This window comes from Lissotriton helveticus, chromosome 7 (assembly GCF_964261635.1).
Source record: "Lissotriton helveticus chromosome 7, aLisHel1.1, whole genome shotgun sequence".
Classification (NCBI taxonomy): Eukaryota; Metazoa; Chordata; class Amphibia; order Caudata; family Salamandridae; genus Lissotriton; species Lissotriton helveticus.
In genome coordinates, this window is record NC_136068.1 from 938,155,536 (window position 1) to 938,177,080 (window position 21,545).

At 44.7% G+C, this 21,545-nt stretch overlaps 1 protein-coding gene across 10 annotated transcripts in view; it reads right to left on the reverse strand.

Annotated features, from left to right (window-relative positions):
* ARAP3 (ArfGAP with RhoGAP domain, ankyrin repeat and PH domain 3) overlaps positions 1 to 21,545 on the reverse strand; it is a 680,145-nt gene that overhangs the window by 487,717 nt on the left and 170,883 nt on the right. For all 10 annotated transcript variants that reach the window (XM_078653517.1, XM_078653514.1, XM_078653516.1 and 7 more), the window contains one exon: positions 4,450 to 4,502. In XM_078653517.1, the coding sequence (XP_078509643.1) occupies positions 4,450 to 4,502 (53 nt within the window). The remainder of the gene's footprint in view (positions 1 to 4,449; positions 4,503 to 21,545) is intronic.

The window sequence follows — 21,545 nt, forward strand, 5'->3', positions numbered from 1 at the left end:
TGAATGGCAACAGGAAGTGCAAAGGGTGAGTTACTTAAGATTGTAAAGGAAAAATTGCAAATGGTTGGTCCAATGATTGTAAAACGGACCCACACATCAGAGCTTTCAGGGAGGTCAGAGATGAATTGAGCCTGGATGGAGAGTTTGTTTGTCGGGGTGAAAGAATTATTCCTCCAAAAGGTATGCAACAAAAAGTTATTCAGGTTATACCTGGATGGTCATCCAGATGTTTCTAGGACAAAGAAAAATGTCAAAGCATTATATGGGTGGCCCTGAGTAGATTTGGAAATTGGAAGGACAGTACGGGAATGTGTGAGTTGTGAAGCTGCTGACAAAAGTCAGAAGACACTCAATCCTCCTATGTCTTCTTTAGGATATCCCAAATTACCATGGGAAGATTTACCTTTGGACAATATGGGACCTATAACCTGGCAGGATGGTTTGTGTAAATATATTTTAGTCCTAGTCAACCTATTTTCCAGGTGGATTGAGGTCAAGGTTGTAGAACGTGTTAACACTTCTGCTGTAATTCAATTTCTTGATGAATGCTTTATTAGAGAAGGTTTACCTGCTTCTATCCTGACTGATAATGGGGTGCAATTCAAATCAGATGATATGAAACGGTTCATGGAAGCGACTTGCATAGTACAAAGATTTGCAGCCTTCTATCACCCTTGGGGCAATTCAGTTGTGGAAAGAGTTAATAGAGTTATCAAGGGTGCTCTACAGTTAGCCAGCAGAGAGTGGAAGAATTGGAATTCTTACAGTACATGATACGTGCGGTGAAAGCCCTTTTGGTTTAATGAGGGGAAGATTTCCTTATTACAAAATTAATCCGAGTTGGATGGGTAAGAGTAGGAAATATGAATGGACAGCAGGAAAGTAAGAGAATGTATTTACAATTCACAGAGCAAAAACAAAACATATTTCGACATTAAACATGGTACTAAAAATGTAACCTTGGAGGCTGGTCAACTAGTTAGAATTAAAAGGAAGTTGCAACCTTGCTTTTCGGAACCCAGGTTGGTTTCTAAAGTCATGAAGAATACAATCATGTTGGACGATCGCAGTGTCCATCACATGAGCCATGTTGCAGTCGCACGTGATCAGCGTTCTTTGTGTGGAAAAATTTCAAAGGAAGGGGGATGTGATGAGTACTGGTAGTTATGTCCTAGTTTTGATTTGGAGTCAGATCGTGTTGCATCACCTAGTCTTTCACAGGATGTTACTGGTTCGGGTGTGTTGATAGATCATGGTTTACACCAAGTGACTCTAGCACTGAACCTGGTATTACACCAAGTGACTCAAGCACAGAACCTGTTCCATCTGGTGTGCATGAACCTGTTAGTCATAATAGTCCTATAAGTTCAGGCCAACCTGCTCCGTTTGTTACAAGGTATGGTAGACGCATTAATACACCCAAAGCGTTACAAGACTTTGTAACTCAGTTAGCTAATTTTCATTTTGTCTAATTCTTATTTTAGTATTTTTTTTTATTATTGTTTTTTTGTTTGTAGGAAAGGGGATGTGTAGTATCTTGGATTATTTTCCACTCAGAACTTTGGAGTAGATTGCATTGACATCATTTAGAATGAGTATATAACTAGGAATCATAGAATGTACAGGCACTCCGCCCAGGATCTTCCTTAGAGCTACCCGCACCCTTTTCTTCCTGTCTGCATCATATCTTAAATAAAGAAGATATTTTGTGAAACAAGCCTTGGGAATTTACTACTTCCTCATGATCCTAGTATGCCAGTTATAGGCTACAGTGAAGATAAGGGCCATCGTCCTGGTACAGCGCTATGACAAGGAAGAGGGGTGCACAGTGTTGTGACCCAAAGGGGCCATCACCCAGAGTGCACTGTTCACGACCACCGTAGCCAGGAGAGGGCTGTGGTGAGAAAAAGGGCCATCACCCTGGAACAGTGTGCACTAGAGGAGTGTAGGGGGTTCTGGCTTGCAGGAGAAGAACACTGATTAATTCACCGGAATCCCGGAGCACCCGAGACAGGCCACCAGACTCAAAAAGACTTACCACACCATTGGAGGAGAGCCGTAGAAGCCTGCCACCTTACCGCAGCTTCCAGACATCTGCTCACTGCCAGGCCGCTGACACACGCCCGGGCATGCCGAATTGCAGCTCCAAGTGAGAGCAAATAAAACTGATCACTGGGCCATTGACCCCTGGGGACATTTTCTCTGACTGAAAACGCTACTGCACATGGACACTTTAACTTTTAAGAAGCCACTGTGGAACTTCTGAGACTTATACATTCTAGCGGCCCTTACTTGAATGATCGCCTCACATGAATGGGCAATAATTATTGTCCTTAGATAAGGGAGTGAGACTCGGGGAGGTACCAGCACAATGCTAGCATGCTGGTCTTAAGAAGACTATGGGGACAATTATGATGTAGGTCGGAGTTGCCTCCGAAAGACATCATCGCGGAATTGGTACCGACTGACCTCTGGTCGGCGGTCCCAACCGACTAATTATGATGCGAACGCACATTGCATACTCAAATTTCCCTATGGGAGCATGTGGTGAGGCCGTAAACCAGCCATAGCACAAGCTCGCATAGGGAAATGAGAGGTTGTGTTCATCCCTGCACTGCATGGCAAGCAACTCAGGGTGCCTGCTACATGGTGCAGGGATGGACCCAACTGGAAGCCGCAAGGAGAAGGAGGCCCTGCTGGGGACACCCATTCTCATTTTCCGACAGGCTTTCCATGTCGGCCGGTCTCCCACTGGCCGATGGGCTCATCGGAATCCAGCCAGAATGACCAGTGGGTTTCAAATCCGCACCGCCTACATTGTAATTAAGTGGTTATAATTGAAGCCTCGATGTCGGTTGGAAAGCCTCCAACCTGCAGTTGAGTTGTGTGTCTGTCTACACCATAATACACAATATGCCAGATGCCTCGCGGAAACCAAGAATAATGCAGGGGACACAGGTGTGTGTTAGGAATGAATAAAAGTGAATGCACAAATGCAAAGAAATATGCAGCTATGTTAGATTTATTTGGGTAGCGTATGCACTCAAAGTCTCTTGGTGCATTTGAAAGCAAACTTCATAACTTAAGCTAAAAAAAACAGATCAATAAAAAATATCTTCAAAACTGCTTTAACAGGCAAGTTTTCTGCATTTTCTTAAAATGAATAAGATAAGCTTTTGAGTGGAGACACAGTAGCACAGAATTCTAAACCTTAGTTACGGCAGCATGTCTTCTATCAACAAACGCAACAAGTCTGGCTTTGTGAATTATCAGTGAGAACTGGTTCATAGATCATAGGATTCATAAAGGTCAGTACCGTACGAATTTAGACGCTAAAAGTGAAATGGTCACAATGCTCTAGAAATCGTTTTACGCGCAATAACCATAGATTTAAATATCACTGCTGCAGATGAGTAACCAGTTCGGGGATCTCAAAACAGGGTGATATGACGACATCTTTGGCAGCATTCACTTGTACTAGCTGCAACATCTTGTGCTAATTAAAGATGCAAAGTACTTTTGCTGGTGATGCTAGGAATACAGTCTTGCCATAATTCAATGTAGACTGGATTGAGGGGTTGATCACTGGTAAAAGAAGGTGAGAAGTTAAAGAAAGAACACTTTTAGTGGATAAAGAAGTCGCTAACACCTTATGTAACTTGGTAACCAAGGGTGAGAGAATAATAATAAAAAGATCCAGTGGGTCCTCATTGTATTATATCGTCTGGGGTGATACCCCATTCCAGAAAGTCAACAGATATTGTTCTAAAAATGTAAGTTTACTACAGTAAGTAATACTTCTGTTCTTAATGGATTCAGTTTTAAACAGTTGTTAGACATCAACCAATGAGTTGCTCATTTTAGTTTGATTGGCACATAAAGCTAGAGTTTTTTAGAGATCAAGAGACAGAGAAGATGATCTGCATGTAGTCTGCATACAAGGGGAATTTTCATTCCTGCTAGAAAAGTAATTTAGCTGGGGAACCCATCTATATATAAAACAGCAACTAATAGCAAGTGGCCCCCATAGGCACATCGCACATCAGAGAGATCTTTCTTAAGTGGAGAAAAGGTGTGTAACAAATTGCGTCTTGCTTATCAGAAAAGATCGCTCCACTTCAGGAATGAGTCTAAAAACACCATTGTATTTCAAAATTCATATGTTATTACCAAAAACTTATTTAAAACAATAAAAGAACAGACACGCTCAAGTGACAAAGGCTTATTTGTACTTGCTTTTCAGCTATTGTAAAAGACATGGCAAGCTCGATTATAACAGAACCTGTATGAACACAATAACCAATAGTCGCATTTTCAGATACTAAAAAGAAACATCTGCTTATTTGCTTTTCAAACACTAGAATGTCCTCCATCAAAGCTAACATAAAGCATAATGTTTAAATGTGCCCCAGAAACCAAAAAAACTGGTGTGATTCTGTGATTTCTCACCTAGGCTGTTATTGGACCTCTGTGGGACCACAGGAAGATTAGATGACAGACAGCTGCAAAGAAAAAAAGAAAAATCAGTTAGTGATAATTTTTAATTTGCCAAGCTCTTTTGCCGTATTGCTGATTGTCGATTAGCTTTGTGAAGTGCGCGATACATGTGTAACATTATGTTATGCTGACACATTTTTAAACTATGCAGCATGGGCCTATTTCTTGGCATCACAGCAATTCCGGTGGGCAGAGCTGTTTCTGCGATTATGGGTTTACCCAAATGGAAGGTTGACTGCCAATCCTAGAATGAGTTGGCATAGGTCTGCAGGGTGAGAATCAGCTCCTCTGTGGTGCTCTCTAGAGCTGTTGGTCTTTTGATCTACTGCTAAAAACAGTGTGGATGTTATATATGTCATAATTTGTTATCTGCTTTAAGAAGGGCTTCAGGCCCTATGGTTCTTTGAAATGCTTTCATGCTGTCCCCTGCTGATTGTAAATGTTTGTTTATTGGTGGATCTCACTTTGGCCGTCAGGACTAGTGTTGTAGCCGATGTGTTAAAGTAAGTGGATAGAGGATATGCGGTTCTTGCTTGGGGAGTGTCATACCTCACCTAGAATAAGAGGATTCAAATTATTGGTCAGGTTTCCTTTTTAGGCTGCCGCCCACTAGACAGCACGCTCGCTCTCTGTCTACAAGAAAGACATCCTGGGGACTTTCAAAAAGTTCACCTGGGAATGCATTCTGCCCATTGCATGCTATTGGCTTTGTAGTTTGTAACTCACGTTTTCTGCCTTTACATTTGCTGGCTTTATTTGCTTTAGGCTGTCCAGCTTTAGTTTCTATCTTCCCATGCTAATGCTGTGTTTATAGTATTCTTCTACTACTTCGATTTTTGTAATGAACAGGCCTTTAAATCTTGTTATTTCATAGCATTTTCTAGACATTCAAAGACCAAAGTCAAATGTCAGGCTGTGTTTTCATAGAAGCCTGGTGTTAATTATGCTTTCGGCTGACATCAAACAGAGTGTTTATAGGAACGAGGACTGTGGAGTACTTTCTCCATGGGAGCCTGACTGTGCCCTTTAAAAAAAAATAGGCTTTCCTATTTTCTGTTTCTATTTTTGGTAAATTCTGGAGGGATTGGGGTTTTCAGTGTTTTCCAGTGATTTCAATACCTTAAAAAAAATAGTGGTTATCAATGGTTTCACATATTTGCCGCCGTAAAAATAATTAAAAACAACAGTAAAATTGCTTTACAGGTGATTAAGGAACATTTTGCTTTCATTATTGCTTGCTTTCTGCACTGATAGTACATGGTATATAGACAATGTACGTACAGTGCATATGAGGTCCAAATAAATTTTTACAAATCAAACTTATTGTAGTACACTAAACAACAATACTTCTTCAGCAAGTCTTTGCTAATACACGCTCGCTCTTTCCTTCTCATGCAAACTTTTATCTGTGAAAAGGCCCTCTCAACATTGGCACTTGAGACGGGTAAAGCTAAAACGGCCAGTTGACATGCCAATTCTAGTGCACCCATAGATTGTGATTCTCTTGGACAGGTTCTACAACATATTCGTTGAACCGGGCATATGCCCAAACAGTTATTGAAGCGATCAAAAATGAAGCAGTACTTTTCAAAGTCCGGAGAAAATTTCCCTTTACAGAAGTGATCTAGATCTTCTGCAGAGTACCACAGTGAGGATTCATTGACTTCAAATGCCATGGTTGGTCAAGGGACATTTCTATGTATCATTTCAAGCCATTTCTCATGCAATGTTAAATAACATTTCCTGAATTGCTCCTCAATATGTATTTGCTTACCAAGTGGCAAGCATTCTAACATGGAATATGCTGCAGTGCCAAATTCACTAAAAGTGTCTCCCAGCCTACTCTCAAGGAGATGTTTCACATCAACACCAATTACACTGAACACTTGGGAGACAAGGATGTTTTCAGACTCTAGTTTTTGTATTATATCCACTACAGCAGCCATGTTTTCCTGTAAAAATCTAAGAACGCAGTTGAGTGTACTTTTTTTCACATCACTATCGATATGCGACCAAAGATCCTCACATTTTTGCCTTTGGCATCATCATTTAACAAAAGTTCTGTAAACGTTCACCACATGAATGAAATAGCATTCACAGCCTCTTTGACTGAAACCACCAGCTAAATGACACAGTTGGGAGGACTCTTTCTTTGAAATCACACAAAGCGAGAAATATTTGTGTTTTAGTTCCCGCGCATCACAAAACAGTGCCTCAAAATGTCAATAGCATTCTTCATTAATTCTGAAGACTGTCAACTTTCAGCATACCATCTAGCAAGTAGCAAAGATCTCTTACAGGTAAGCACTTCAGTTGATTTAACGTGGCTGAATTACTGTAAATGCAAACAATATCACTCCAATTTTTGTTGAAATAGGTAAGAAAGTTTTGCAGCAGCATTCCAAGTAACAATGCGTTACATGTTTTCTGAAAGTCTGGTGTCATGTTTTCACCACTATCCCAGATGCTTGGTGAAAGCACTATTTTCACATATACCTGTCACTACACCTTGTATTGAATATTTAAACCCTGGGGTGTTTGGTAATTCACCAACTATCAATACTGACTCATTAGAAAAGGGGGCTGATGTACCAAAGGGTTTCACCCATTCTCTGTCTGTGGTTAAATGTGATGGTACAGATTGAGAAAGATTCTTAGGAAATCAGCCATTTTACCTATCAGTGAAAGAATGAAACATAGCCAAAATATCAAATATGATTTTGAGATTTCCTGGTTCTCTACAGTTTATAAAATCATTAAATAAGAAATAAAAAAAATGTTTTTAGACCCTACATCTTTAGACTAAAGGCCACAAAACGGGAAAAAGCAAAGCAAGAAGAAACAATTTGTTAGTGACATCCCTCAACAACAAAACTCAAGCAGAATAATGTTAGCCCAGTCTTTCTTGCTGCTACCTTGTATAGCAAAGTTACATTGCATTGGTCCCTTTAGGAAGAAATACAAATTAAATTTTAACTCTCCTTTTGCTTTCTTTGAATGGCATTTAGTTTGTGGCTGAGCAGGTATTTATCCGTGTTTATATGTTTACAATGGTGAGGGCTATTTCCCTTTCAGTGGGGTTTTATTAGTTTACACCTAAAACAGGATAGCCTACTTTATTTTAGACATAGCCATCTCAAAAGGAATCTTTCTTCAGCTGCACTAAACATTTGTATGTCTTTTGCAAAATTCCTCTTCTTTGGTGAGTCCATCTAAATTGTGAGACTACCTTGTTAGGAACAAAGTGCAAAACTGAATTTCAGTCTAAGCGTCAGCCTACTTTATGGTGATCTTGGGCAATTTACAATGTTTATGTCCCATTCACTGTCAAGCACAGGATACGATCTTTTCACAGAAAAGAGCCAGCTAACACATTGTAACACAATTTAACAATGCTTGCTTTTCACTTTGATGTATAAAGCATATGCTTTATTTATGACATCTGTGGCAACTCCTTTTGGGGAGTGGGATACATTAAAAAGCACTTTTTATAAAAGCATTTGTGTTTATATTTAGCTGCACAATAATTATGTAGTCTGTCTGCAACTGTGCCTTTTTCAGAACACATATATTACTGGATAAAAATGATTTCCTCATTTGTCCTTGCAGCCACTAGAGTCATTATTTGAATGGTGCAGCATGTGCAGTATACAGGGGCCTAAAGGTCTAGGAAACACACAGAACACTACTCTATTTTACTACTAAACAAGCAGTGAAGTGCAAATACCTTGTGTGCACTAAGATCATGATTTTAATGGTGCAGCAGGTGTAGTGGCACAAGGGCCAAAAGCTCTAGGAAATCCCCTTAACACTGATTATTGTTATATTTTACTTCTATCATAAACAACAAAGACCCGATCTCTAAGGCAAACCTTGAGGCATGAAGAACATGTGTCTAATGCTGCAGTTTTCTACTTTACAATTACTCCTCTTCTTTATTTCATGTGAGGTAGTTTGCAACACGTTTTTTGCCTTTCATTTAAAACCTTTTTCAACAGACAGTCTACGAGAAGAACGCGTGATAACTGAAACAAATCTTAATACATTCAGTACACAAATGTTTTTTCTGAATAAGCAGAAAAACATGTAAAGCGCCAATTACTGTGAAAAAATGTGCAGAGGACAAAATGACCCCTCACGGGCGCACCACCAACGGGGTAACTGGTAGGTACTCACCAGATAAGCCCACTTTTCTCATCATCGGTGGTCATTTTGTCCCAAAGAAAAAAGTGTCCCAACAAAGAAATAATACAATGTGTACGTGCTGTGAGGTGACGGATAATCGCACTCCACGTTGTGACAAAAAGTGATTAAAATTGGCAGGGACACTTTTGTCGCAATCCCTTTTATTATTCACTGAGTGTGAACTGCCAAATTAAAAAATGGGCAGGTTGCTATCCATGCATACCAATACCAAATGCCAACATGTTTCTTTGTCACAAAATCTTTGGCAAATGCTTCAGGGCGAGACACTTCATCACAGCACCAGTGTTGGACACACCATTCAGGTAGACTGTCAATAGCAAAAAAAAAATCAACACACTATATTAAAAACAACTGTTCACCCCATCAACCATCATATTCTGTAGTTGTGTTAATTATAATTTATAATTTACCCTCAATCAGCTTCTGTCTCTCATACCAGCTTTTGAGGTGGAAAAATAGTGAACAAAACTCCACATGTGAGTCCTCCTATCTAATTGACCCTTCAGTCATTGTGTCAATCTAAACTCATACTCCAAGGAAGGAATAAAGGTTTCAGAATATTATATAGCGTGGTTTACTGTCCAGCTGCACATACAAAAACAGGCATGTAGGAAATTATAAAGGGTCAGGATGACCACACATACCGAGGAGGATAGAAACCAATATGACCGTTTATTGACCAACAATCACAAGAACATAAGATCTGCACGGAAAATGCACATATCATTACAACTGACACAGGCTGGAAATTCACCAAAAATGCTGTATCAAATGTTATAATCTTTTACCAAACCTAAGGCATGTGAAAGCCTCGAAACACCATCTCAAAAGATGTGTGATGATATTTCCTCCTATTTTTCCCATAAAATAGAGGTGATATATGACAAAATTCTGAGGACGGGAATTTTGGTGAGCAACCCAGTGCCCTCACATACCACTAAACTGGTTAACTCTGTGCTGCTCAGCGATCTCCCTGCTATTTCCACAACTGAGGTTGAAACTCTGATGTGCCAGATCAAGTCTGGACCTCCGTCTGATTATTTCCCTGCTAAAACCATCCCTTCCCTGGCCAAGCAACTCTGCCCCATAGTGCAGTCTCTTGTCAACCTCTCCCTCACCAAGGGTATTGTGCCGCAGGAATGGAAGGTGGCCCAGGTGAGACCCATTCGGAAGATTCCAGCATCCCATGGTCAGAGCTGCCCAACCTCCGCCCCATCTCACTTCTTCCTTACTTGAGCAAGTTCACAGAGAAATATGTTAATACGCACTTGCCTTACTTTGTCAAACTAACTGGTTGTTTAGACCCCTCCCAGTCTGGGTTTAGGCCCAGATACAGCACCGAATCCGCACTTCTTTTAGTGACTGATAACATCAGAATGTCCCTTGACAAAGGACATTCTATGATTCTGGTGCTGTTGGACCTATCCGCGGCGTTCGACACAGTATCCCATGATATCATGCTCAAAAGATTGGAAGAGGTGGGGCTAAGGGGGTCGGCTCTGGCATGGATGAGGAGTTTTCTGTCCGGGCGTTCGCAAAGTGTCAACCTTGGCCCATATCGCTCAACGCCCATGGAACAGACCAAGGGAGTGCCACAGGGCTCTTGTCTGAGCCCTACATTATTTAACATCTATATCGCTCCCTTGGCCAGCCTCCTGAGGGCCCACGGGTTCATCCCCGTTTCATATGCGGATGATACGCAGCTCCTCTTTCCATTCAGTAAACTCACAACGACGGTCCAATGCTTTTTCTCTTTTGGAATGCGAGCTGCGTCCCAGTGGATGGTAAACAACTTCCTGCAATGTAAATGCGGGAAAAACAGAGGTGATGCTGTTCGGCGAAGCTCCCCTTCTGTGGACCCCGGAATGGTGGCCATCAGATCTGGGTCCTAACCCTGTCCCTAAACTTGTTGTTAAAAATTTAGGCATCAGATTAGACCCGGACCTTAGTCTAAAAGAGCAAGTGATACAGACAGCTGGCTCATGCTTCCACATAATCGGAATGCTCTGGAGAGTCTTTCCACTACTCCCGGACTCTACTCAGAAAACTCTAGTCCAGGCTTTATTGATCAGCCGCCTGGACTATTGTAATGGGCTTCTGATTTCAGCTAATGACTCCTTATTGAGCAGACTTCAAATAGTCCAAAACACTGCAGCCAGATTGGTCCAGAATGTGCCACCTGGGTCACCTTCGCGCCCTCTATTAGTGAAGCTCCACTGGCTGCCCATCCGCCAAGGGATTAAGTTTAAAACCAGCTGCGTTATCCACAAAGCACTTCTTAATATGAGCCCATCCTACCTGGTCAATAAATTTATACCCTACACTCCCTCACGTGCTCTTCGTTCCAGTAGTAAAAAAATTCTTGAAGTATCAATCATTTAGAGGGCAAGATTGGGAGGGAAGGCCCTCTCTTACCTCGGTCCACGTCTCTGGAATGAACTTTCTGACTCTCTGGAAATTATTAAAGACCTTTTTGTTTCTTACCTAATAACTATGCTAGTATCCTAACTTTCCTCAGAGTCTGTGTTAGCGCAGAGATACTCCTTTGGGAGTCAATTCAAGCGCTTTATAAACATATAATAATAATAATAGGAGGAGGAGCTTGGCGGGCATCCGAGATGGCCGCGTGAGCACAGCGCTCTCCGGACCCCCGCCGCTCCCGGCTTAATATCCTGCTTTAATCCTGATTTTTTGCGAGGATTCATATAGAGGACGTTGGGCTGATCTACCTGGACCTTTCAGAAACTGATTTGGACATCGGGTGCCTGAATTATGTTCAATTGAACTTTTGGGCTCCACCCTCGAAGTACGCCCGGGACTGGGTGAGGTTCGGTGGCCGTCTTGGAGTTGAACAACAACGGCAGGGGGATTGGTCTTGCGGGTCCCCTTCTTAAGTTTCGGTTTCGTTTCTGCCTCAGACTGGGACACTGGTGAGAGGGTCGGGACAGAGCTGCGGCCGGGACACGAGTGGGTTGTCTGGCCCTTGGCTGCACTGTTCCTGGAGTGGGCTGCCTCTATCCTGGTGATACCCCTCTTGTAGTCCTTTGGTCCCGGGGCCTCCATTTCTGGTGCCCGGTCCGTCGACCCTGGTGACTTTACTCGTGACGCATCTTCAAAATGGCGGGCAGAGGGGACCGAGAGACGCGCAAGACGAAGACACCTCTGCGCGGGGGTCCGGTTCAATCTAATGTTATGGATCGTTATACCCACTCTAAAGGGTCCCCCGGAGCTGCCCTGCCCGGTCCCATTGCGTCCGATCAAGTAGTGGATGCGTCGACGGAGCCCTCCTTGCAGGACATCATGGGCGCCATTTCTGGCATGAGGGAATCCATAGGCCAACAGTACGAAACCTTGGCCCACAAACTTGAGACTGTGGCAATTGAGGTGAATTTGATTCGAGCCGATCTCTCCAAGACGAACGAAAAGGTGAAGTCGTTGGATATCAAATCATCCAGCCTCACAACGGACGTCTCTGATATTCAGACGGAGATCGGCAATCTCCGTAGGGTGAACGATTTCATGACCCGGCGCTTGGAGGATTTTGAGAACAGGGCACGTCGCTGTAATGTTCGCGTGGTTGGTGTGCCGGAGAATCCAGAACCCCACTCGGTTGATCTCCTGGTTGAAGACCTCATCCAGAACCACCTTTCTCCGTCTGGCCTTAGTAAATTTTTCGCAGTGGAGCGCGCACATCGTGTTCCAGGGGGCCAGGGCAAGCCAGGCGCCCCGCCGAGACCTATTATTGCAAAGCTTTTCCACTATAGAGATCGGGACGCTATCCTGCAGGCCTCGCGGGTGAAGGGCCCGGTGGCCTTTGAGAATGCCACGGTGAACTTTTATCCGGACTTTTCCCAACAGGTCCAGAAGCAGCGTATGGGATTTCGTGGTGCCAAGAAGCGTCTTAGGGACATGGGGATGCGTTACGCAATGCTCTTTCCGACTAGGTTGCGGGTGGAGTATAATGATCGTACTTTCTTCTTTGATCGGCCAGATGATGTGAATGACTGGCTAGACTCCCTGCCTCACCGACCTCCTGAGACTGAGTCCGAAGCCCACCCGGGCGGTGCTGAGGGTGGCGTAGAGAGCTGAACATTTTATCTTTGACTGATGCCTTGTTTTGTATACCTTCTCCAGGGATGTAAGCCTATGTTCCTCTCCCTCACATGTGTTTTGATGTATGATCTTTTCTCGTCATTGGTTTGATCGGGAGGCGGGTGGGACGGAGCCTTTCCTCCTCCGGGGTCTTTGTGTAGAATAGGGGTTCTTGGGCGACAGGCACACTGCAGGTTGGGGTGGCTTTTTAGCTTTTTGCAGGGGTGCAGGGTGGGGGGTGTTTTCTTGTTACCTGGGGGGTGGGTGGTTGGGAAGTTTGTTGTTTGTGTGTTTTGGGTTCAAGGCGACTTTATTCTGTATCTGGACTGCTTTTTATGGTCATGCTCATTGGTGGGGGGTTTGGGCTTTTTCGGGTGGGATGGGGGTAGCGGGTTGAGATTTGTTTCGTGGAACGTTAATGGTCTGGGAGATCGTATCAAGCGAAGTGTGGTGTTGAAATGTATACGACGTTTATCTCCTGACATTGTTTTCCTGCAGGAGACTTATTTGATAGGCAATGTTTGTCATGCAATGAATAGGTGGGGCTATCGCCTCGTAGCGCATTCGGGGTTTACCTCGGGTTCCAGGGGTGTGGGTATCCTTGTCCGGGCTTCCCTCCCCCTGGCTATTGATGATGTTATTCAGGATGATCGGGGGCGGTATGCTGTTCTTGTGGGTCGATATGAAGGCCGTGCCCTCTCCTTATTAACTGTTTATGTGCCCCCCGGCTTGCAGACTTCTACCTTTTCAGATTTGGGCCGTGTCTTGTTGGACCTCCCTGATAGTACTCTCTTTCTGGCTGGTGATTTTAATTCAGTAGTCTCCGGTCTCCACGATCGCCACCCCCCTAGGGATACCCCTGCGGCTCAGCAGTGGTTGGGTGGATTTTTGGATACCTTTGGCCTGGTGGATTGCTGGAGGCTTTTGCATCCTACGCAGCTTCAGTACACCTTTCACTCTGGGGCCCATGGGAGTCTGTCTCGGCTGGATTATTTCCTGATGCCTGCGGCTCAGTCCCCAGCGGTGCGTGAGATAGTGCACCTGCCCAGGGGTATCTCTGACCACTCTCCGCTCTGGCTTCGTTTTGAGGTTGGAGTGGAGGCAGTGGGCCGGGTGGCCCCCATTAATCCGTGGTACCTCACCTCCCCCGAGACCCGCACCCTTTTGCTTAAGTCCTTTGACTCGTATTTTCTGGATAACGAGGGGTCGGTTTCCTCTGCTGTGTCCCTATGGGAGGCCTTTAAGACCGTGATTCGTGGGCAGGCCCTCTCCCTTATTGTTGAGGCTAAGAGAGCGAGAAATAGAGGGGTGGTTGATCTTGAGGGGGAGATTTCTGCATTGGAGGAGGGTTTGGAATCTGGTGTCACGCCTGAGAAGCTCCATGCCCTGGGTCTGAAACAATTTGCTTATAAGTCCATGGTCACAGATGCCGCCAAAGTGATGTTTCGGGAGCAACAGGGTCGTTTGTATGATGTGGGTGACAAAGCGGGTAAATTGCTGGCATGGCTGGATAAGAAGGAGAGAGCTAATCGTGTGGTACCCGTGATTCAGTCTGCGAGTGGTGTGAGTGTAACGGACCCGATTGGAATAGTTGACCGGTTTGCCGATTACTTCCGTGTGGTGTATACCCCTGTGTCTGAGAGGGATGTGGTTGACTCTCGCCTTTTGTTGCGTGATATAGCCCTGCCCATTGTTTCCGATTTAGACCGTGTGGCGTTGGACTCCCCCTTTACGGTTGATGAGATAGCTACTGCCATCCGTTCCCTCCGTTCGGGCAAAGCATTGGGCCCGAACGGGTTGCCGATCGAATTGTACAAGTTGCGTCCCGATAGGGTGGCTCCGTATCTTCGCGCCATGTTTCTGGAGTCCCGGGAACGGGGTATTCTCCCTTATGATCAGAGACTGGCCACAATAGTTGTCATCTCCAAGGAGGGTAAACCACGTGATCTTTGTTCCTCCTACAGGCCCATATCCCTGCTAAATGTTGAACCCAAGGTATTGGCGAAACTCCTGGCATCCCGTCTCTTGACGGTCATTAGTGACTTGGTCCATCCGGATCAATCTGGATTTATCCCGCATCGCAACACGGCTCTGAACCTGCGTCGTCTTCACGGCGCGTTTGCGTGGGCGGGGCTTCTGACGGAGCCGGCCATTTTGGCATCGTTGGATGCTTCCATGGCCTTCGACACGGTGGAGTGGCCTTATCTTTGGGCGGCTCTTGAGAAATTTGGTTTTGGGCCTGAGTTTATTGGTTGGGTCCAGTTATTGTACGCGGAACCTCTGGCGCAAGTAGTGGTGAATGGTAGGGTCTCGGCTCCTTTCACCCTTGGTAGGGGTACCCGTCAGGGATGCCCCTTGTCTCCGTTACTGTTTGCGCTCGCCATGGAACCATTGGCTGCTTGGCTTCGGTGGGAACCTTCCCTCAAGGGGATCCGCTGGTCTCCGGACTTTGAGGACCGCGTGTCGCTTTACGCGGACGATATCCTTTTATATCTCACCTCCCCGCGTAAATCTCTGTCTGTTCTGTTTGACGTTCTTGCTTCCTTTGGAGCCAATTCGGGCCTTGTTATTAACTGGACCAAGTCCTGTGTATATGTTCTTTCGGGGGTTTTGCCCCCCTTGCCGAGCAGACTTCCGATTCAGGTGGTCCACTCGGGTTTCAAGTATTTAGGGATTTTTATTACGTTGGACCCGGCGCTCCGCTTTGAGCGTAATCTCCTCCCACTATTGCTTAGATTGCGCCTGGATGTGGCCCGTTGGCGTAAGCTTCCTTTGTCTCCTCTGGGCAGGGCGGCTCTGTTTAAAATGATGTCCTTGCCGCGATTCCTTTACGCGCTCCAAAACTCCTATGACGCTATTCCTAAAACCTATTTCCAAGAGATTGAGAGTCTTCAGCGGCAATTGATATGGGATGGGCGTCCGCGTATCGCACTCGCAAAGCTCACCATCCCTTGGTATGACGGGGGCATGGCGCTCCCCGATATCAAGCGATATTACTGGGCTTCCCAGTTGTCTGCCATTAATCACGTGATGTTTTCCCCGGGTCGTAATCCTGCATTCGAGATGGACAGATTCCAGCTCCCGGGTGGGGACTTTACTAGAGCACTTTATTCTCGATCGGCCGGGCGCCATCTTGTGGGCCCATCCAAGATCGCAGTAACTGTATGGCGAGCTGCGAATGTGAGTTTGGGGTGGGAGGATCGCTTGACGTTGGCGACGCCGCTTTACGCCTCGGAACATTTGGGCGGACTTTGGTCTACCAAGGGTTTCGACCGCTGGGATATGATAGGGATTTGTAAGGTGGGTGATGTGTGCTCGAACGGTTGTGTGAAGTCGTTCCAGGCCCTCCAGGCGGAATATGGTTTGAGTGGTAGGGAATTTTTTCGCTACCTGCAGGTCCGGCATGCCCTCGCCTCAGTTTTGGTTCCTAATGAGGCCCTGCCTGAATCTTCCCCCCTCGAGGACCGTGTCCTTGATGGGCATCTTCCCGATAGTACTATTTCTCTGATTTACAAGAAATTGATCAATAATCGGGCGGACTTATTGGTCCGACTTCGAGAGGCTTGGGTTGGCGATGGGTTGGAGCTGGACGACGAGGATTGGCAGTCGGCACTCTCTTCTCCCAAGGAGGTGGCCATTCCTGCCCGTCTCCGTTTGGTTCAACTTAAGATTCTTCATCGAGTTTATGTCACGGGTCCGCGTCTGGTGACGATGGGCTTTTCTTCGGATGGGCTATGCAAGCATGGTTGTGGTTTGAATGCGACCTTTTTACATATCCTTTGGGAATGCCCGGCTGTAGCGGCTTACTGGACTGCTGTGCTTGAGGTGATGACTGCTGTGACTGGTGTTGCCCTGCGGCCGGAGCCGCGACGGTGTCTGTTGAATGTGTGGGAGCCCACTGACTACTCTGTGGCCCAGACCAGATGGGCTACCCTGGGATACATGATTGCGAAGCGGGATGTTGCGCAACTCTGGGGCGCTTCCAGGCCCCCTGAGGTCTCGAAGTGGGAAGACAACATGGACTGGTCCATGTTTCGTGAGAAGACGGTTTATGTGGCCAGGGGCAGACCCAGGGCGTGGACGAAGGTTTGGGGCCAGTGGAATGATTATCGTGGGGATATTTGCACCCCTCCCCTTGTAGGCACTGCTGAGATTGTCCTATCTCCCTAGACGTGCGTTCCCGGAACCTCCCCATACGGGTTTTTTCTATATTTCCGGTTCTCCCCGCTGCTCCCCTCCCCCCCCTCCCGACTCGATTGGAGCCTCCGGGCTCTGGGTGTGTTCTCCTGATCGTGGACCGTCCCCTCCTTTCTTTGGGCTGACCTTAATTATCGTGCATTCGCCTTTTAGTGTTTGTTTTTCTTTTGTAAAATAAAAAATTCGAGTTGCTCTGTGATATATGTAGAGTGATGCTTTGTGCTCGAGCTGTACCCGACCACGGGTGTACATTTCTGTTTCATGCATTGTGCCTTGTTATTAGCGGCCAGCCCGTGCGGTTGTAGGCCCATTCTTGTACTTTTCTATGCTTGCTCTAATAAAGGTTTTTGAAAAAAAAAATAATAATAATAATAATAATAATAATATTAAACTGTTACTGCCTATTTCATCGGGAAGTATATTCCTATGCCATGCAACCCCAATATGTCGCTATATATTCAACGCCATCAAACTGGAATACAATATCTTTCAGACTCTTAGGGCCCGATGTAGGTAATTTAATTTTACTACTTCTTAAATACCAAATCATACCGATTCGGTATTTAAGAAGTGGTAAAATGGAGGGGGGGGGGGGGGGGGATGGAGGTATTTCAGAATCGGTAAATACCGAATCGTTGAGATTCGGTATTTACCGATTCTGTAAATACCGATTCGGTAATGCCCATTGATTCCTATGGGCATTGAAGCCCATAGGAATCAATGGGCATTACCGAATTGGTATTTACCGATTCGGTAAATTCCGATTGCAGCAAGGGTGCAGGGGGTGTCACTTTGACACCCTCTAGCACCCCAAATACAGGCATGTGTGCCATGTGGCACACAGACATGCCCTAAGGGCATGTCTGTCTGTCACATGGCACAGGTGTACATGCACAGATGTGCATGTACACCTGTATTCGGTATTTTATCACCCAATAGGATTGGGTGGTAAAATACCGAATTCTGAAGGCCTGTAGCACTGTAAACAGTGCTACCTACATGTGGAATTTACCGAATCGGTAAAATTACCGATTTGGTATTTTACCGAATCGGTAAATTTACCGATTCGGTAAATTTACAGATTGTGCAAAATATTGCCTCCTACATCTCAATCACCAAATACCGGTCGGTAACGACCGAATTCGGCCGTTACCGACCGGTATTTGATGACCTACATCGGGCCCTGAGTGTCTTTCAATACCACGGAGTTATAGCCTTTGTGGCGCCGCGGCCAGGGCGACTGACGCTGGAATCTGGGGATCACGGTTCGATCCCCGGCACCGGCGGCAGATTAGCCCAGCACCATGCGACTCTGGGCAATAGCTTGCTTAATCTTCCCGACGGCCCCCAGCGCCTAGAGACCCTTACGGGTGATTGTGCGCTTTACAAATGTGGATTATTATTATTATTATTATTATCTGCTATGTGTGGCATTAATTAGCTGTCACTGTTTAGTCAAACAAAGGGAGGCGCTTATACCCACTACTCCCGCATAAAGTTCCCAATGCAGAGTACTGGACATTTAAGTCTTGAAACATGATACATGGTATTACGTTTCAAACGTCACCCCAGAGTCAAAAATATATAACACCTCCAGACATCGTCTCACACTCGATCTTGACTCCTTACCAACTGGGGCCTCACGGAGCATATCGTCTCCTCCTTCATCTCCCCGCCGCCTCGACTGATTGTTTAAAAACTCTCTTTGCGTCAAGTCACGTGTGCTCGTCACCGACGCAATGTTATGGGCGCCATCTTGGAATGGGAAGGTATTAAACCAGCCATTCCACACAGTTTTAATAAATACAAAGTTTAAAACGTTTTGGCACCCTCGTAATGATCGCAACAGCAATCTTACAATGCGTAGCCGAAAAAGCCTGTATTTGCCACTAAAAAGTGTTGATTTGTCTTTTTCTCTTTCATAATCTCTAATATGTGTCAATATATCTACAAGTCCAACTTTATGAGACAACCCGGAGTATTGTTACAGCGGATAGGTGCTGGTCTAAAAATGCCCAAACCAAAATCAAGAAATACATATGGGGAATAGTAAGTGAAAGTTTTTTGAAAATGGAAGTTTTTTTTAAAAAAACATACAATCCCCCATTTCTTTTATTGTGGTCGTTTTTCATACCACCAATTTGTTGTCAATAAAGTTCGTTTTTGCAAAAATAACTCATTAAAAAATCGAGGTGGGTCAGAGATAGACAGAGATGTTCACAGTCCCTCCCACCGAGACACCATCACTGACACAAAAGGGTTCCATATTCAAAAGGAAGAACACACAAGGGGCAAAACTGCTTCCACAAAATTACAATGCAGTTGTTGCTCATATAGAAAGGCAGACCACGGGACTGGTTAACCAAACCTATTCCATTCGATAAATTCATTCAACCCTTGTTGGTCGCTCTTCTCTTGAAAAATCCACTGTGCTTCCTTAGAAAAGAGGATCTTTTCAACATTCTGTGGGTTACCCAGAACTTTCTCAAGGATTACCCAGGTGAAGCTATGTTTTGCTGTGTGGCAGTGTTGTACTAGTTTGGTTGTCAATTTCCCCGCCTGTATTGTGCTTAGATGTTCTTGCACCCTACTCTTAATATTTCTTGATGTGAGCACTATATATTGAAGTCCACATTCACAAAGTAATCTGTATACCACATTAGTGGTGTTGCAATTACTGAAATGGTTGAGAAACCACTCCCTCCCTGATGTTAAAACTACGCTTGTGGTTTTCTTAGTCAAAGGGCAAACCGAACAGGATCCACAAGGGAAATGTCCCTTTGGAATAGTGGTCTCGTTATTTTTCTGTACAGACGGAGCACGGGTAAGGACCAGTTTGTCCTTGAGGTTGCTCGATCTCTTAAAGGCAAACCTGGGAGGTGGACATTTCCCTTGTGGATCCTGTTCGGTCTATCTCTGACCCACCTCATTTTTTGAATGAGTTCTTTTTGCAAAAACGAACTTTATTGAGAACAAATAGGTGGTATGAGAAACAGCCACAATAAAAGAAATGGGGGATTGTATGTTTGTTTTTAAAAAACTTCCATTTTCAAAAAACTTTCACTTACTATTCCCCATATGTATTTCCTGATTTTGGTTTGGGCATTTTTAGACCAGCACCTATCCGCTGTAACAATACTCCGGTTGTCTCATAAAGTGGGATTTGTAGATATAATGATACATATTAGAGATTATGAAAGAGAAAAAGACAATTCAACACTTTTTAGTGGCAAATACAGGCTTTTTCAGCTACGCATTGTAAGATTGCTGTCGCGTTCATTGCGAGGGTGCCGTAACGTCTTAAACTTTGTAGTTATTAAAACTGTATGGAACGGCTGGTTTAATACCTTCCCAGCTACTTTAAACCCTTGTCAGGTAAATTAGATTCTCTGACAAGAGAAGTCACCAGGCTGAGTAGGGAGCTATCCCTCCAAAATAAGTCTGATAAATTAGACTCACTGAATAGTGAAGTCACCAGGCTGAATGGGGAGCTAACCCTCCAAAACAAGATACTTATGGCGTCTAAAGAAGCATTGGTGGAACGCCCTAAAAACATGGGTAATGAAACCACTGAAACAACACCAATAGTTGTAGCAGGTAATGAAGGGAGGGAGGCCATCACCAGAGGGGGGTAGGTAAACAATATATTAGTAATACGGTGAACACTCAGGAAACAGAAACCCAGATGGGGAAACGAAGTAACACTATAAATTTACCACCAGATTGCGACCCATACGTAGCAGTTACGATGAATGTTCCGGCACTAAGCTAAACCCAAAATGAAAACCCTGATTCACTCAAGAATAAAGTGGTACACTGGCTGAATTTCAACTGTGGGTTCCCAGTGAATTGTTCTGACCAGATCCTTACAACCAGAGGGTTAACTGGATAGGACCTTCCAAAAAGAGTATACAGGGTGATTGCGTTATCATTAATTTTAATAACCCAAAATGTGCCAGTATCTTATTGCTTAGAGCAGCTATGTGGCCACAGGAAGCACAGGGTATTGGTCTCTTTTACAGCCCACAACTGAATGTAACTCGGGGAGAGAGACCTTTGAACTTGCTTCCTAAAAGAAGGGCTTTATCATTAAATTCCCCCCTGTATGAGGTGCCGGTGTCTAATCCATTCCAAGTATTCAGTACCCTTGATACTAATGATTGACAGGTTCTGGACCACCCTATAATGGATATGGCTGTTACCGGGCCTAACATTATAGAGGGGTTATTTATAGGTGCAAGGGATGCCATGGCTGAGGATATCCCCTAGCATGATACTTGCCCTGGAGCCGCAAGCAATACCAATATAGAGGATGGGGCCCCTCATGCGGAAAACATAACCCCACTATCAGAGCCTGCGGCTATAAGCAATAGCAAAGGGATATCTATAGCTAGTTGGAATATAGCTGGGCTGGCCTCAAAAAGAGAAACGTTGGGGTGGGCGGATTTTCTTAGTTCCCATGATATAATATGTCTCAAAGAGTCCTGATGTACCGAATCTGTTAGTTATGATGGGTATGTCTCGTATAATCTACAAGCACAAGGTTTGGTGTT